The following is a 17,801-nucleotide window of genomic DNA, read 5'->3' on the forward strand; positions in this document are numbered from 1 at the left end:
ATGGACATAAATGGAGTTAGTGACAACACTGGCTGGATGACCCTTAATGACATTTGTCATAAGCATTCATTAAAGCCCACGACAGTGTCATGTCATAATTATAACGGTCTTATGATGTCGCTGTCAAATAATGTGTTACCTATAAACCCAAATAAATCAACAAATAAGCCACACTGACCTATAAGCCGCAGGATTCAAAATGAGAGGAAAAAGTAGTGGCTTATAGTTCGAAAATTACGGTCCAGCAAACAAGAAACAATTATAAGAAAGCAATATAGCTGACTTTCAATGTCCAGACAGAAAAAAAAACATTACTTCCAAAACCGCCAGATTTTGCCAAAAGTAGCCCAAATTTCATCAACTCATCCAATGCCTTTGTCTCCCACTGGTTGAAAATAGCAGGAACCCACTCAATCTAGCACCACCAATGCCTGGTGGTCGCAGGCTCCATGCAGTTATTGCAAGTATGGGCTATGCCGCCAAATATGAAATGCTATTCACTTGATGTTAATTGTAATCATGTCTGTCCTATTACTTTTGCTCACTTGAAAAGTGGGTAGGTTGAAAGAAAATCTTCCTGGGTTGTTTAACACATCTTGAGGTAAAAGCCGCGAAATAAAACATTCAAATATTTTTGGGAGTCATATCTCTTTATCTGAAACCCAACAAAGAAAAACATACCCATTAACTAAAAGTAACCCAATTCATTGCTTGGTGGATTTGTTTGAGTTTTCCGTCTCAGCTCTGTGTAATTCTTTCTGTTCTTAAAGTGCCTATGACAGCAAAAAGCATGTTTACGTCATATTTCACGCGGTATTTCATGCTTCTGAATGAAATGGACTGCTTGGATCTGTGTGGAAGGGACTGTTTATTTATTCAATTTTTGAATCCCACGCTACGAAAATGAGTGACTTCCGGCTCCAGTCTTGGGTTGAGGACAAATGCGAATGTGCCGTCACCTGGGTCAGTATCTCACAATACACCATTGCTTTATAAGCATGCAGATGGGCTGTGGATTCAGCCCTTAGTTGCGTATTCATTCGTTTATTTTTCGCATCACACCAGCCAAATGTGCTGCAGGGTTTTGTATGTGAGCCTTTTTGAGTTTCAAAAACTTCCCGTTCACCCCGAGATTGGCCAAAACAAGTTCCACAACAGTGGGACCATTGGACTTATGAGGAAGTGAGTAAACATCGCGTTTTGTATTATGTCAAATACTGGGATCATGGCACACGTTTTAATACGGAGGTGGCTTGCATTTTGTGGCTGACAATGCTCCTTGTCCACCGAGAATGCCACTTGGCCGACGACTGGCGGCTTGTCGCACCTCCCCCAGTCCTTCGCGTGCCCGCCGGGAGAGAGCTATAGACCCCGCTCACATGACATCACAACCATGCCTCCGCGCCATATTGTCCGTCAGCTCGTCGTGTTTACGCATTACCACTACGTAAATTCCTCCTATTATGGCGTGTTTTTCTGCTCGTTAACATTAATAATCAAAATGGTGAAGGCGTGTGTGGCGGTTGGTTGCAGTAACAGAGAAGATAGACGGAGAGACTTGAAGTTCTACCGTATTCCGAGAGACCCGGAGGGGAGAGCGAGATGGACTGCTGCAATTCGACGAGAAAACTGGGCACCAAACAATCACCACAGATTATGTAGTAGTCATTTTATATCTGGTAAGATGCATTTAATATATATTTAGAGGGTTTTGGGCTGACAACCACAATTAAGATCATTGTGAGGCTAATCGTCGACAACATACAGTTTCAAATTCAAGATGTTTATTTCTTCCGCCATCATTATTTTTTGAATAATATTTAGCTGGTACCAAGTGAAAGAAGCGGGCCTCGTCTCCGGATCATCATTTAAACAGGGGTGTCCAAACTTTTTCCAAAGGGGGCCAGATTTGGTGTGGTAAAAATGTGGGGGGCTACCTATATTCGTGTTGATCATGTGGCAGCTACACCCTCCTCCGACGTCGGCCGGTTTGTCCGGCGGTCATTCTCCAGCTGCTTCCCGGCAAATGAGCGCGCCTGCCCGCAGCAGGGGAATGACGAGCTGTAACTTGCTCGCCGCCGGTCAGGTTGCCGATCGGCGAAGACAATCGACAACCCCGCGTGACATGATCCGTGGTAGTTTTGTGTAACTTTTCGCTTCGAAATGCGAGAATAAGTCTTTGAAACATCACTTGTTTTGGGTTGACATGTTGGCTAGCTGTCACGCCTCCTGTTTTTTTTTACGCTCTCCGATGTTGGGAGAGGGAAATGACAAAAGCTCGACTAACTCCGGTGGCATAAAATATCATTTGGGAGGTGCAAGAAGTTGACAGTTTTGACCATTATGTTGTAATTTTGCCATGTCGTACTGAATAAATGCATTTTGAATATTTCATAGTCCATATAGCACAAGACTGTGATTTGTCATGACCATACCATTTATTTAGCAAATGGGGGAAAATACTTCGATAAAAAGAATATCGTGTAAAAATATTGGAGTAGAGAGATTGAAACAATGACATTTTTCGGCTCTCCTCGTCGCATGACCCTCGTTCTGAATAATTCCCCCTCAATGGGCTGAACAGTAAAACAGATGAAACCATTCTCCTGCTGACGTCATCCACCTGTTGGGGACGCTAGAGCCCTATAATGGTAGGCGAGGCTAACGGGCAGATTAAAAGATTAATTTCTCGTCATCTGCGCTTTGCCAAATTGTTGTATATAGTCGAATCGTCTCAAAATATGATTCCGATTCATATAACAATGCTATTTAAGACTTTTTTTTTAATCCTGTCATAGGCACTTTAAGTCAAGGCTTGTCCTGCTGATATGCTTTACTACAAGGACATCATAATTGACTTCAACTTACAGTGCCCCGGACTCCTTCTGGGAAGAGAAACCGTTTGTAGAGTGTGTTAACTGTATCATTTGGTCCAATATCACACTCCTTTTGCAGCAGGATTGGTCCTGTGTCAAGTCCATCATCGGCCCAGAACACAGTGAACCCGCCCTTTTTGTCTCCGTGGATCAAGGTCCTGTAGAGTGGGAGATAACAGGGAAAATATTGTATTCAAGACAAACTTGTCAACATTTATATCACTCACCAGTTTATAGCAGAGGCTCCCCTATGGCGAGGCAGAAGTGAGGGGTGATAGATGATGGAGCCGTGTTTGGGATGGTCAATGACCTCCATGGGAATGAACTGGGAGCAGAAGGGCATGACATTCAATTCGGCAGATGTTGCTTTGTATTGGGCCACAACCTCTGGTATGGCCTGGCCCTTTACACGCCAGCGAGGGAACTTGAACACGGGGACGCCATCCTTTTCCGCCTCTGTAGCTGTTGTAAAAACAGAATTTTGCTCTTGAATTTTATCAAAAGCTGATTGGATGTGACAAGATTCTTTTCCATTACACATGAATTTCTACCAGGTTGTCCGTTTCCTTGGGATATGTGACTCGTCGTCACGCAACGTAGTGTTTACGGAAGAAAATATGGCCGTCACAGTTTTATGGCAATTTTATGCTACGAGAGCCAACATTTTCATGTGCAATATCACGAAATAAATTTTGTGCGCTTTTAACTGCCGTTGCTCATTCGTGTGTGTCGATTTATTTGACTCATTGATGTTGTACAGGGGTGAAAGTGGGCCGGAAGATTCGGGTGCTCTGAAAATATGACTGTCAAAACCCCATGTTAAAAAAATACCTGCCAGATTGCCACAAACACATCTCCAAGAAGAACAATCTACTGATGTCAGATTTACATACACAAGTGTTAACAACAGGCCTAATAAAGTGCTTGTGTAGCGTCATCCGTTTCCGCTGATATTTATTGTTTATTTATTCCACGTAGTTCTTCCTAGCGTCTCTGTCTCAGTATCTATGACAATTTACGTCGATGTACACCTGCATGCAGCAAACCACCCTGGACTCTGCTGTCTGTTCAATTGGCTGACATACTGACATGTGATCAGCATGGATAGTTAGCTCTGATTGGTACAAATGCACGTTTTTTTGGAATGAAAAGTAGAGGAAGAAAAAAACTTGTTGAACTAATGCAGTAAATGTGTCAAACCTGTTGTATTTTAGTTGTGAACCACTTGCCCTTTTGGCATTTTAGTGGTTTTAGGAGATTTGATGACACTCTTTGGGTTAGGGTTACCACTTTCACCCTTGATGACGTATAGTTATGATGTGTACGATGAATGCTCACGTTCATCGTGAGGAATCGGAGACATTATATCCACAAAATAAATGGCCCAGGTCCGATTTGAAAACATCGGGATTAGTCTGTTCAAACTGCATACAAATCTTAGCATATGGGCAAAAAATTGACCTGTGGTGTGAACGTAGCCTAAAATCTCCAACATCCGACTGCTATGAATGCAAAATGAGATGATGTCAGAGCACCTGTGGCCTACAGTGACCTACAGTATAAACAACCGAGTTGATGCAAGAGGCAAGTTGTTTTCAAAAAGTAAGGGAGATATGAGCTTACTTTAGCTGGAAGCTACGACAGAATATTAGTATAAATCCTTCTATTGATTATAAATGATTTAGATGAGCCAAAAAATTAAGGATTGCTGTATTTGTAGAAACCGAATCTAAAACACAGCCTCCCGAGATGCTCTCAATATTCTTGATTCTAAACAGAGGTGGCGAAGCAGTTCGTAGCAGCTAATTTAGCTCCTTCAGCCATGCTGTATCTATACCAGTGGTGAAAGTGGCTAGAATTTCCTCTCCAGCCAGAACTCCCTGACATGAGGGTCGCCACAGAGCCAGAATTTATTTTTGGGGGGAGGTGGGGGGTTCGTAAAACCACTGAAATGCCAAAGAAAATTGCTTTTGGCACAGTTATAGCAATAACCAGAGGTGGGTAGTTTACTCCATAACATAACGTGACTGAGCCAAAGGACGACACTCATTCATCGAAGGTCGAGAGCACCTATGTAACGCTAGCAAGACTTAAAGTAAGGTGCGTCGAACCAACTGGTGATAGTTAATGATGTTTAATTTGTTTTGATTGATAGCCAGCACAAAGACAGAACCATGTAAATGCAAATATAAAATGTGTCGTATTCTCGGAGCGTAACCATGTAAACGGCCCCTTTGATACACTGAAACGGGAGCCGCTGGGCAGAAGTCCGTGGAATAAATAAATAAATAATAATATGCAATAAAACGGGAAAACATCCAAGTGGGTGAATACTTAAGATAGGCATTGCAGTGGCAAAGCGCTTTGAGTGCCTTTAAAGTGAAAAGCCCATTTACCATTTAATAAATCTTGGCAAATAAAATGAAAAATATCAATACTAAAATTAACGGTCACGTAATACACTTGCCCCAACATGTCATGTTCTTAAGTTCTTACCGAGCGGGTCAGCCTTGCCATCCTTGTCGGGAATGGTGAATATTCCAACAATGGTATGTCCATCTCTTCTCAGCTCCTTATAAACTTCTTGACCGAACAGACTCTGACCAATCACAGCAATCCTCATTCTCGACTTCTAAAAGGGGATCATTTCGGTATCAGAGGTTAGTTGTAAAATTACTAAAATGCATGTATTAATATAGAATTTGGGGATTTCAGAAAATATTTTCCAATTGCTAACAAGTGACATGTATTTTGCTTGAGCAGCTTTCTTTGGTGTTTTAGTATTGCGGTGGTTATAAAAAGTCGACACACTATTTGATGTCATGAAAATGTGACAAAACCTTTTTTCACCATTATTGGTACATGTTTACATCTCTATAATTTGGGACGATAAACCAATTTGATATCTGTTCGTAAACACGAGCGATACAAATGTATCAATACTAGGCAGTGATGGATGAAGTACTTACATTTTTTTTTTTTTACTAAAGTAAAAGAACAGATACAGGGGCGAAAAATTACTGAAGTAAAAGCACAAGTATCTGAGAAAAAATTTACTCAAGTAAAAGTACAAAAGTACTTGCATTAAAATTTACTTTGCAAGTAAAACATAAAAGTATTTACTCCCGATGCAAAACTGTGATAAAATATATAACACACTCGGAGATCTGAGCTGTCAAAGGACACCAAAAACAAAACAATATTGCAACACTGATAACACTGATAATCTCATTCAATCTGCCCATTGCAAAAATTTGCTATTCATCTGTTGCTTAATCTCGTCTCGTGAGACGAATTCGATCATCTCAAATTTTTATTATTCTCTGCTTATTTGTTTCTGAGTTTGTGCTCCTAAGGGTAGCCTTAGGAGCAAGTGATGAGCAAAGACATCATTGAGGCAAAGGAGATTGATTTGAGAAAACCAGATTTGAGAAGAGAAATTCTCTTAATTAAAAATACTTGTACTTGTACAGCACCTTTCAGGAACTCAAAGCACCATATCCTCATCTACCTGCTGGTGACGCAACAACATGGGATTCAGTGTCTTGCGCAACCTCTGAGTTGGGGAACGACTTCTCTACCACTGAGCCACACATGCAGTGTCCTCTATGTGGCACGACACATCAATGGAAAGCAACTTCAGAAAGCGTGTTGCAGTGATGAAGAAAATGTATTATATTTTGGTTCATTTAATAATTTATACATTGCTTTGATATTAAAAGGAATAAAGGAATAAGGTTCTTGCCACGCAGCCCTTAATAGACATATGCCAGTTACAAATATTTCTCAATTTGAAGTCCTTCCAGTCTGTAATTGCTGATTTCAAATTCTTGAGATTATTTCATTGTAAAAGCGTAGCATCTGCTCTAACATGTGCAATCACACCTGAATTCATCTCGTGCAAAATTCCGAGAAAATATAAAAATATCCCATAGCAAAGCAAGATTGAAGATGAGATCTTGTTCATGTCTCACTTACATCTCTGGCAAATGGATCAGCAATAATCGAGACAGAGTGGTTTTCTCAGTTTTCCAACTTTGTCTCACGAGAAATAAGTCTCATAGTGAGCATTACATGAGAAGGTCTTGAGAATAGTTCTACTGGCACGATTTTTCAATGAAGTCTCACAGTTGTCTCCTTTCAAGATCTCACCAAGAGACAACTATGAGTACTTGTGTCGATCTCAAATGCGTCTCAATTTTATCCCTTACTTGGAGTCACGATCTCAGTAATGTCTCAGTAAAAGATACGGATGAGCAAAGTATATTTCTTCAATTTAGCTCAAAGCTGCCTCTTTTACTGATCTCGCGGCTCAACCTTATATTGTGCCGGTCACAAATATTTCTCAATTTGATCTTTTAGTTTGCAATTGCTCATTTTGGGTTTTCAAGATTCTTTCATTGTAAGAAAGAGTAGTGTCTGCTCTGACATGTCCAGTCTCATCTTAATTCATCTCATGCCAAAATCTGAGGAAATATTATAATTGGTCAAATAGTTAAATAACATCTGGTTCATTTGGTTCATCTTGTTCAATGTAAAAATTCGAGATGTGACCAAAAATTCGGCGCCCAAAACTATCAGCCGCTACAAATGCATTATCGGTTGATTTCGAAGACTAAAGTTTACCACAAAATAGTGTGAAGAACCTTAGTCCTCTTTTTGATGACATCATCAAAACTGGCAACACTCTGGCTGACAAAGTCTCGATAAAACTACTGGCTCACAGGCAACATGTCTGCGATTTGGAAGGGTTTTTTTGGAATATGAAAGAAATATAAATTGTTAAATGAACCAAAAAATAATAAATTTTCTTCATCGCTGCTACACGCTGTTTCTAAAGTTGCTTTCCATTTATGTGCCACGTCACATCGGGCACAGTACATCTGAGCCCGTGTGTGGCTCAGTGGTAGAGAAGTCGTTCCCCAACCAAGAGGTTGTGAGTTCAACTCTCTGTCCTGATGAATTCATCTAACTATCCTTGAGCAAGACACTGAACCCCACGTTGTTGTGTCACCAGCAGGTAGATGAGGATTATAGTGTCAAAGTGCTTTGAGTACCCGAACAGTGCGGTACAAGTCTAACTCCATGTTTCATTAAGAGAATTTCTCTTCTCAAATATTGCTCAAACCTGGCTTTCTCAAATCAACCTCCTTTGTCTCAATGATGTCTATGCTCAATTTGACTCATCACTTGCTCCTACGGGTACCCTTAGGAGCACAAATTCAGAAACAAATAAGCAGAGAATGAGATAAATTTGAGATGAGAAAAAATTTGTCTCACGAGACGAGATTAAGCAACAGATGAGTAGCACATTTTTACGATGGGATCTCTATTTTTACATTGAACAAGATGGACCAAATGAACCAGATGTTATTTACTTATTTGACCAATTCTAATATTTTCTCAGATTTTGGCATGAGATGAATTAAGATGTGATTGGACATGTCAGAGCAGACTTGTCTTTCTTACAATGAAATAATCTTGAAAACCCAAAATGAGCAAATGCAGACTGGAGGGAGATCAAATTGAGAAATATTTGTGACTGGCACAATATAAGGTTGCGCCGTGAGATCAGTTAAAGAGGCAGCTTTGAGGCAAGTTGAAGAAATAAAATACTTTGCTCATCCATATCTTTTACTGAGACATTACTGAAATCGTCACTCCAAGTAAGGAGATAAAATTGAGACACATTTGAGATTGACACAAGTCCTCATAGTTGTCTGTTGGTGAGATCTTGAAAGGAGACAGCTGTGAGATTTTATTGAAAAATCGTGCCGTTAGAACTATTCCCAAGACCGTCTCATGTAATTCTCACTATGAGACTTACTTCTCATGAGACAAATTTGAGAAAACCACTCTGCTCTCGATTACTGCTGATTCATTTCTCAGAGATGTCAATGAGACATGAAAAGATCTCATCTTCCATTTTGCTTTGCTATGGGCCTCTGCTCCATTTTGTAAACCGTTTGCCTCAATCTGGGGAATGTTGCACTGGAATTGCTCCAAAATAAATCACTTAAAAGTCAAACCTCTGCGGTATTCATCTGGAGTCACGAACCTTGTTGGCTTAGCAAAAGCATAGCCGTCGCCAGACATATTTCACTGGGGCACATGCCCCAGTACTGATCTGGATTCATTCAATTTGCCAGCCGCTTATCTTCACAAGGGTCATGGGAGTGCTAACTATGGGCAGTAGGCGTGGTACACCCTCAATTGGTTGTCAGCCAATTGCAGGGTACAAGGAGACGAACAACCATTCACGCACATATTCATACCTAGGGACAATTTAGAGTGTTCAATCAGCCTACCATGTATGTTTTCAGGATGTGAGAGGAATGTGGAGTACCCGCAGAAAACCAATGCAGTCACTGGGAAACTCCACACAGGAAGGCCGGAGCTTAGGATTGAATCCTTGATCTCAGAGGTGTGAGGCTGATGTGCAAGCCACTCGGCCACCGTGCAGTGCCCCAGTAAAAACTTCACCGGTAAAAAAAATACTTTTGGGTTTAAGTCTACATAGCATAATGTACAGAATGTGCCTATATAATATGGTCATATTACTTTATTCACTCCATATAGACAATCTGCGCATGGCTCCTTAATATGGTGATTTATGCACGTAACTTTGGCTGTGATTGGCATATGAGTTGATACTTTCGCGAAGCAGCTACAGGTATGCTGCGTTCAGGTATGTCGGAAGATCTGAGTCCCCGAGTTGGAAAATTGTTCTGATGCCGTAATGTGGGATAAAAACATGGTTGCTACAAACAAGAGGACCCTAAAAGCAGGCAGCTGCGTGCTGGATCCAGCCTCAGCTCACCAAATCCGCATAGCAATCACAGCCGCTTAACGTCAGTGCTCCAGATGCGGCCAGGATCAGCACTATGACAGTCCAAATGATAGGTTACACACTGTTCCAGTGCGGACCGTGCAGACGGGACGCGCTCAAACTCTGAAATTTAATGGTTGACATTTGACGTCACTGTCAACGCGCACCTGAAAGGCTACTAAACAGAAGAGCACGCAGGCGTCACGTCACATCAGCGGATGGCAAATTTGTATGGTAAGTGCTCCATTCAAAGTCATAATCACGTTTTGAAGTCACTGACTGCTTAACAAGTTACTCAATCGAGCGTTGATAAAATGGCCGGTGTATTCAAGTGATCTACCATGTCTGCAAGTTAAGTAATTCAAAATTTGTTGCATAACAACATAAGGAGAGGTGAATGTTGATGAGCATGAGCAGAGGTGAATTGACAATCAGCAAGGGGCGTCCCAATTTTTATTTTGAACACTGATGGCTGAAAAACAAAACCCTGTCACTTTTTTTTTTTTTTTTTTTTAAAGAAACTTGTATTTCAGTCAAGTAGTGGTCAAAAGAAAGGGTGAGAATACATTAAATAGTGTTTAAAGTTTTTTAGCTTTTTGAGCTAAAAGTTTTTTTGCTCACTTGCCAGTGCCCCGCTGTGCCCCAGTATTGTATTGGGTCTAGTGACGCCCCTAAGCAAGAGAGGTCAATTGGTCAATTGATGTCTTACTAAATACTTTTGTGCCCCACTGTAAACATGCCTGGTTGTTTAGCACATTTGACTAGAGATGAGCTTGTTAAATGAGAAATGAGAAAGTTCAAGTAGCACACCGCAATAGCCACCCCATTAAAGTGATGACAAACCTTTTGTCCTTATTGTACAGTGTATCACAAAAGTGAGTACACCCCTGACATTTCTTTAAGTATATCTTTTCAATGGACAAAACTGACAAAATGACACTTTGACACAATGAAAAGTAGTCTGTGTGCAGCTTATATAATAGAATTCATTTATTTTCCCCTCAAAATAACTCAAAATATAGCCATTAATATCTAAACCCCTGGCAACAAGAGTGCACCCCTTTGAAAAAACGTACATCCCTAAATGTCCAAATTGATTACTGCTTGTCATTTTCCCTCCAAAATGTCATGTGACTCGTTACAGGAGCGCTGTCAGCATTGCTGCAGAGATTGAATAGGTGGGGGGTCAGCCTGTTAGTGCTCAGACCATACATCAAATTGGTGTCACCCCAGGAGGAAGCCTCTTCTGAAGACAGTACACAAAAAAGGCCACAAACAGTTTGCTGAAGGCATGTCAACAAAGCACATGGATTACGGGAACCATGTTCTATGGTCTGATGAGACGGGCGGGCTTTCTTGTGTACCATCTTCAGAAGAGGCTTCCTCCTGGGGTGACAGCCATGCACTTTGTTTGCCAGGGGTTTAGATATTAAATGCTTATATTTTGAGGGGAAAATAAATGAACTGTATTATATAAACTGCACACAGACTACTTTTCATTGTGTCAAAGTGTCATTTTTGTCATTTGCCACGTTTACATGGAGCCAAATATTCCAATTACAATCGGAATATTTGTTCAAACCGAATAAATGTGTTCCATATAAACACCTCATTCGGAATGAACAGGCCCAAACCGAATGGAATTTCATTCCGATTCACAGGGGTGGAATATTCCTTTTCCCAAACCGATTAGAAGTAAAATTATATCATGTAAACAGGGAAGCGGAATGGTGTCCGGTTGCGTTCTTTCTGCGCATGCTCCGTACGGACGTGGTGACGTCACTTGGTGACGTAAGTAACGTCACTTGCAACATGGCTTCCAAGCACACGCACAGCGCACCCACACAACTTTTTAAATGAACGGCGTATCATTCTGAAGTTTTGTTTCCACTCCAAAAGTTAAAACAGCAGCTGATCTGACGATTGATCTCCATGTTTTGCAACGTGACGCTTTGTTTTGATTAATCTGCGCATGTCAGACGGCAGTTGTCAAACGTCCTTTCGGAATAAAGGCAGTCACATGTAAACGCTGGATCGGAATAGATGAAGTGACATGTAAACAGCTGATGTGAAATTTCCATTCGGAATGATTTGAATCGGTATGAAAAAAAGTCAGCATGTAAACGTGGCTAGTGTTGTCCCATGAAAAGATTTAAATATCTGCAGAAATGGGAGGGGTGTACTCACTTTTGTGATACACTGTAATTCATTTGATTTAAAATGGTTCATAGATGTTTCATTTTTATGTTTACCCCTTAAATGCATCACCTCAAACTTTTTGCCTCGTACCAACTAAAAAAAATATTTGTCCCTTTAAGTATCACCAAAATGGACAACATACAGTAAAAATACAGTTATGTAATTAGCACTGGTGAGCTAATCTCTACCCCCACAATGTTGTTACTTCTGGTACAAAACTAGCCATATCCCTGGTAAAAACATTTTAGTGTTGAATAAAAATTGCAGTTGTTTTGTTTCCTTCATATTTCATTATTACAAAATTTGAACTATTTTTTATGAAACAACCACATTTTTCTACGGTAGTTTTATGTTGTTGTTAGCTTTTTGTTTTGTTTTTTTTTATGGGGATCCTATAGTACAAAAAGAAGAAAAATTTAGATCAGTTTTGGATTCTGCACTCAAATATTAGTAAAGAACTGCAAATTGATTATCGATTTTCTATATCAGAAAAAAAAAACTGCCTACTTGCATTAACCATGTTAATGGTTCATGATTAAGGAAATGCATTAACAACACATGATCAAAAAATATAAAGCACCGATATACAGACATTTCTTTCTTCATGCAAACATGCAAAGTCCATGTTGTCTAACTTGGTCCAAAGGCCACATTGTGTAACAATGGTGTTTTTAACATAGCATAGGGGTGGAGAGTAGTATGTTGTACAGTATGTGCATGCAAATGAGTGTTAGAAAAATAGTACGAATATATTTTCTAGAATGTTTAACAAATACAGTATATTCAAAATGGTATGGAGAGACTTTATGAAGGCTAGAGCAGTGTATCTTTCCGTAAAATACATTGAAATAAATGCTTAAAACAAAAAAGTACTTGCAAAGTACTTTAGTACTAGTACTAGTAGTTGCAAAGTACTGTATATATATATATATATATATATATATATATATATATATATATATATATATATATATATATTTATATACATATAGACAGATCATATGAAAGAGGCGCAAAGAGATACATCACAAAACTGGCAGAAATATTAGCAGCCACATGTGATTCAAATAATTCAGTTAATAGGCACAATGGTGCAAACAAACGTCAATATCCTACTTCTTTGAATATTGTGAATATATGTTATTATTATTATTATTATCAGAGGTGGGTAGTAACATGTTACATTTAGTCCGTCACATTTACTTGAATAACTTTTTGAGAAAAATGCACTTCTAAGAGTAGTTTCACTAAGCCATACTTTTTACTTTTACTTGAGTTGATTTGTGAAGAACTAATGCCACTCTTACTCCGCACCACTTGTCGTTACATTTTTCCTCTTTATTCTACATATTAGATTTTACTTTTCCAGCCAGCGATGCCAACAGGAGCTCGACCAGTTTCACCAATGAGATGTCGCAATAATAATTTTATGACTCCATTATACCAATCAGACTTAAGCTTGCTGTTCTATGATCACGCCAACCTGGGAGTAAGAGTAATAATGTTTTTTCTCCACTAGAGGGCATTCATGCTCTTTGGACGAATGCTGCTTCATTTCTGTATTTTTTTTTCACTTTCGCTGGACTCCAAAGATTTTTTTGTATTTCTTTGGCTTAATGTCGTTATGTAGTAGGATATAGCCCTCTTCTTCTTCAAAGTCTAATTATAACAGTTCATATAGCTAACTTTGTACTGAGGAAAAAATACTATTGTTTAAAAAAAAAAAAAAAAAAAGCTCAGACATTGTAAGCAGTTACTCACAATGTTACTCATTACCTGTGTATTCATTTCATCAAATACTTTTTTACTTGGACTTGAGTACATTTTTTTTTTTACTTTTACTTCAGTAATATTATTTTGAAGTAACAAAAAATTTTTGGTTACTCAACCCACCTCGGATTATATACAGTATATTAATATATATTCTGATTAAGGTCAATATTCATGGACAGTAAACTGTATAATATATATGTATGTATGTATTTACTGTATGTTATATATGTTTGGGGGTGAGCGCATGGCGTATATGTTATATATGTTTGGGGGTGAGCGCATGGCGTATGAGTACACAATTACTCTTTGCGGCCTGTCCCATGTAATCAAAGAATCAGGTTGTTTGATACGCTGTTCCACGGAGTAGTTTACAGTTTATCACACTAATTAAACCAAACATTGAGAGCACCCCTGTTGGAGGTGTAATGACACTTTTATTTTTATTCATTTTTTTTCTAAGTGATTGACAGTTAAGAGTGATCCAACTTAAGTAACAAGCAAACTAAAAGGGTTGAAGTCCTCTGTCGCAACGACAGAAATTCGTCTGCATGGGGGCGCTGGAGGTCAATCGTGAGATTGACACAGATCAGCAAGGAGAACGGGGATGGAGTGCTGCTATTCTGAATAGAGATTGCTATAGCCCTATGAATAATTTCACGAGCATTATTGATTGTTACATTTGTTGTTCAATCCTGTCTTGACATATTTTTAAATGTATGAAAAGGTTTATGGTTCTCAAAACAAATACACATAAAAACACAAAAACACACCCAAACACTTCAAAGAAAAACAATCAAAACCAGAAAAAACAGCAAAAACCAATCCCCTTGAAAGTCCAAAAACCACAACAAATTAAAGAATTACAAAACGTAAAAAAAAAAATTAAAAAAAACAGCAAAACTAGCAAATCTGAGAAAATCCGCAAAATTTATTTAAAAAAAAAAAAAAGGAAGAAAAAATTGGGAAAACCGGTGGAAAACTGAAAAAAACACATAACTGTGTTCAAGCCCACCCACTGCCTGAAAGCTGAAATTAAGCTTGACGCTAGCGCTAATGCACAGCTCCATTGGTGCCATAGTTCCCCGTCTCTCTCGTTATTTGCTGACGTAATTGCTGCATGAATTCCGATTTGGGAGACTTGAGTGTTCAGAACACAGCCAAATTCTGGAAAAATGTGGCCCAGATCAGATTCGAACTACATATGAAAGTGACTTAGATCGGATTTAAATGGTCTACTTCTATGTGATTTGTCCCGTTCAGACTGTCAAGTTAATGCTTCACTCGAGTCAGAAAACCACGTAAAAAATAGGATTTGTGCATTAAGATCTGCGGTATGAACCTAGCCTTAGTAGCACATTTTTCAGCTTGTTAAAGACATCTTTTGTGTGCTACATATTACTCCTTCTACGAATAAAATATGACTTCCATGCAGTAGTATTTTATTTGCAACAAGAAATAGAAGCCTACTTGCAACTAGAAGTTTGAAAAGGGAAGTTAGCATGACTATTGTACTTTGGATGTGCTGGTGGCACTTTTGCACAAACGTGTGTATGTACCAGGTGCAAGCAGGTGCATTGCATGCCAGGGAAACCTCCCTCCCGATGCCTTCAAGAAAGCACGCTAGCAGCGCAGGTTCGAGTCTTAACTTGGTCAATTGCGATTCAGACCAGTTAGTTACATTGGTTCCGTGACCCGGATCGGAAGTGATGGTACTGTTTTGTTGCTTAGCAGGCAGGCATAGCACTCTCAGTTGTATTGTACTGTAGCCTATATGGGACAATAGATGGAAACTGATTATATTGTGTCACATCACATTACGGTCTGTTAAATTTAACTATCAATCTCCAATTAAATAATTTGAAAATTTACACTGTCATTGCTTGCAATGCGTTAAAGTATGTATGTTGTCGTGACAAACCGGTGGCTGGGGGGGGGGGGCTATAATGGTATCTTGTCCCCGGCCCCTGCAAGTCTCTTGACAGCCGTCTGGTGCTGCTAGCCTTTTTGTTTCTCTTGATGTAGATTAGAATAATACAACACTCTCTATAGAGTTAATAAACCGGTAATTGAAATCTTATTTCATGTTTAAAACTACACTCATTGTTAAAAATTAACACTTCACACTAGTGTTGTGTAAGTTCAACACTGACATCTGTTAAATTTCAACTATTCACAGTGTTGTTCCAACTGTATCACTTGGTAATATGTTGAACTTTAAAAAGTGTTGTTTTTACTCAATCTAGGATGGACCAATAGAAACACTTTAAAATTAACTCTATAGGAGTTGAATTAACACTCCTAAATTTGCAGTGTGTATGATTATTATATAATTATTATATTATTATACTGTACTATAAAATGACCATATTAGGCGACTAGAAAAGCGGCATGGAAAATGAATGAATGAATGAAAAATCTACAGAAATAAAACATCATACAGTACGTCCAAAGAGCATTAGTGCCCTCTCGTGGAGAAAACATTTCCTACCATGAAATGTAAACGATCATACAGTATCTATAGTTTTCCGTGGTCAATCGGTGCCCAAAAAAATGGGCAAGGGACTGAAATCAGCGCTTTGAGTCATGTTGACAGCAGCTGTCTCTGTCAAAGAGTTTATTTTTATGGTGCTTTAAAGACGCTACGTGATTGGCCAGGCTGGCGTGATCATAGGACTTCCGACTGTCATCTTGTGTGTGGTCATGTGACTGTATTGTTACATCTGACTGGTATAATGAAGTCATGTGATAAATGTTGTGACGTCTTGTTAGTATAACTCCCACAGCAACTGTGGGAGTCTCAGGCAAAAGTAAAGTAAAATCTCATACGTAGAATGAAAGCTCTAGTAGCCCAAAGTAGTGGATGGACTAAGAGTAGGGATTCTTCTTCACAAATCTACTCAAGTAAAAGTATGTCATGGTAAAACTATTCTGAGAAGTGCATTGTTTTTTCAAAAAGTTACCCAAGTAAATGTAATGCGTTACTACATACCTGTGCTCGTTGCGTATCAATGATGATAAGAGGAATCGACCCAGAAGTGGGAGGAGGAGTTGGTCAATGACCTAAATTAAAAAAAAAAAAAAAAACAGACCACAGTTTCAAAGGTTACTGATAACACTACAGTATGCCGTCATGGTTTACTGTAATGCATAGCATGGTAGGTTCCCCTGCTCAAGTCAGCACATGTCTGGGCCTGTATGAAGTTAGCAAGTGACCATTGAAAAGGTCCGGAGGAAACATGGGTGAAAATTAGGCGGGAGATAAGACTAAAGTAGACATTTCTGATCATTTGTAGTCAAATGTAGTTACATTATTGCATTGATGCGAGCGGGAATGATCTATAACAGCATGTATTACCTTTCGTATGACGAATCATTCCTCGTAATATGAAGTGAAAACCACTTCAAAAAAACTGGGTGAAATGAATTTTTGTAAAGGCTTTCGTATGTTGAGGCACCATTGTGTGTGTAAACAGTGGCGCCTCTTCTTACCAACATCTCTACATACAGAATTTTCAGGTTAGGACACGCCTCAACGGGAAAATATGGACGAAGGAAATTTCAGGATACGAAAGGCAAAAATACAGTTTACGGAACGTAACATACCTATGGCTACTCTGCCATTGGCCTAGCATTCCAGGCATCCAATTGGTGAGAGGGACCTCTACTGTATGTGGATGTGTGTATCCCAGCATCCTCATCATTCGCCCCTCGTGTTCCGACAGCTTTGCATGAGCGTGTTAATTTTTATTCTGTACTCCATTCTTGTTTTGTTTTTTTACATTATGCACAACTCTGATTTTATGTTTGTTGTGCAATAATCTAATTGTAACATGAATTTGTATTTTATTTATGTCTGAATTTTGGCGGGCTTGAAAGGGATTAGGGAAATTACTGTACATGGACAACCCGTCTCTGCTTATGAAATTTTCAAGTCACAAAACTACTTCCAGAACCAATTGATTTTTTTTAAGAGTTACCACTGTATGTATATATGTCTATGTATTTATGGGTACATACACACCCACAAACTTTTTATTATTGTATTTTATATATGGCGGAAAACACAGACAAGACTGAAAAAGCAGTTTCTGCTCTTGCACTCCTCTTTAAAAGAAACTGCTGAA

The 17,801-nt window shown here is 39.1% G+C and overlaps 1 protein-coding gene across 1 annotated transcript in view; it reads right to left on the reverse strand.

Moving 5' to 3' along the window:
• aldh1l1 (aldehyde dehydrogenase 1 family, member L1) overlaps window positions 1-17,801 on the reverse strand; it is a 78,323-nt gene that overhangs the window by 57,738 nt on the left and 2,784 nt on the right. The window contains exons 2-5 of the mRNA XM_057846947.1: window positions 16,667-16,737; window positions 5,373-5,508; window positions 3,104-3,338; window positions 2,869-3,034 (exon numbers count right to left, since the gene is read on the reverse strand). Of these exons, the coding sequence (XP_057702930.1) occupies window positions 2,869-3,034; window positions 3,104-3,338; window positions 5,373-5,499 (528 nt within the window). The 5' untranslated portion in view covers window positions 5,500-5,508; window positions 16,667-16,737. The remainder of the gene's footprint in view (window positions 1-2,868; window positions 3,035-3,103; window positions 3,339-5,372; window positions 5,509-16,666; window positions 16,738-17,801) is intronic.

Source organism: Corythoichthys intestinalis, chromosome 9, assembly GCF_030265065.1.
Source record: "Corythoichthys intestinalis isolate RoL2023-P3 chromosome 9, ASM3026506v1, whole genome shotgun sequence".
In the NCBI taxonomy this organism is placed as follows: domain Eukaryota; kingdom Metazoa; phylum Chordata; class Actinopteri; order Syngnathiformes; family Syngnathidae; genus Corythoichthys; species Corythoichthys intestinalis.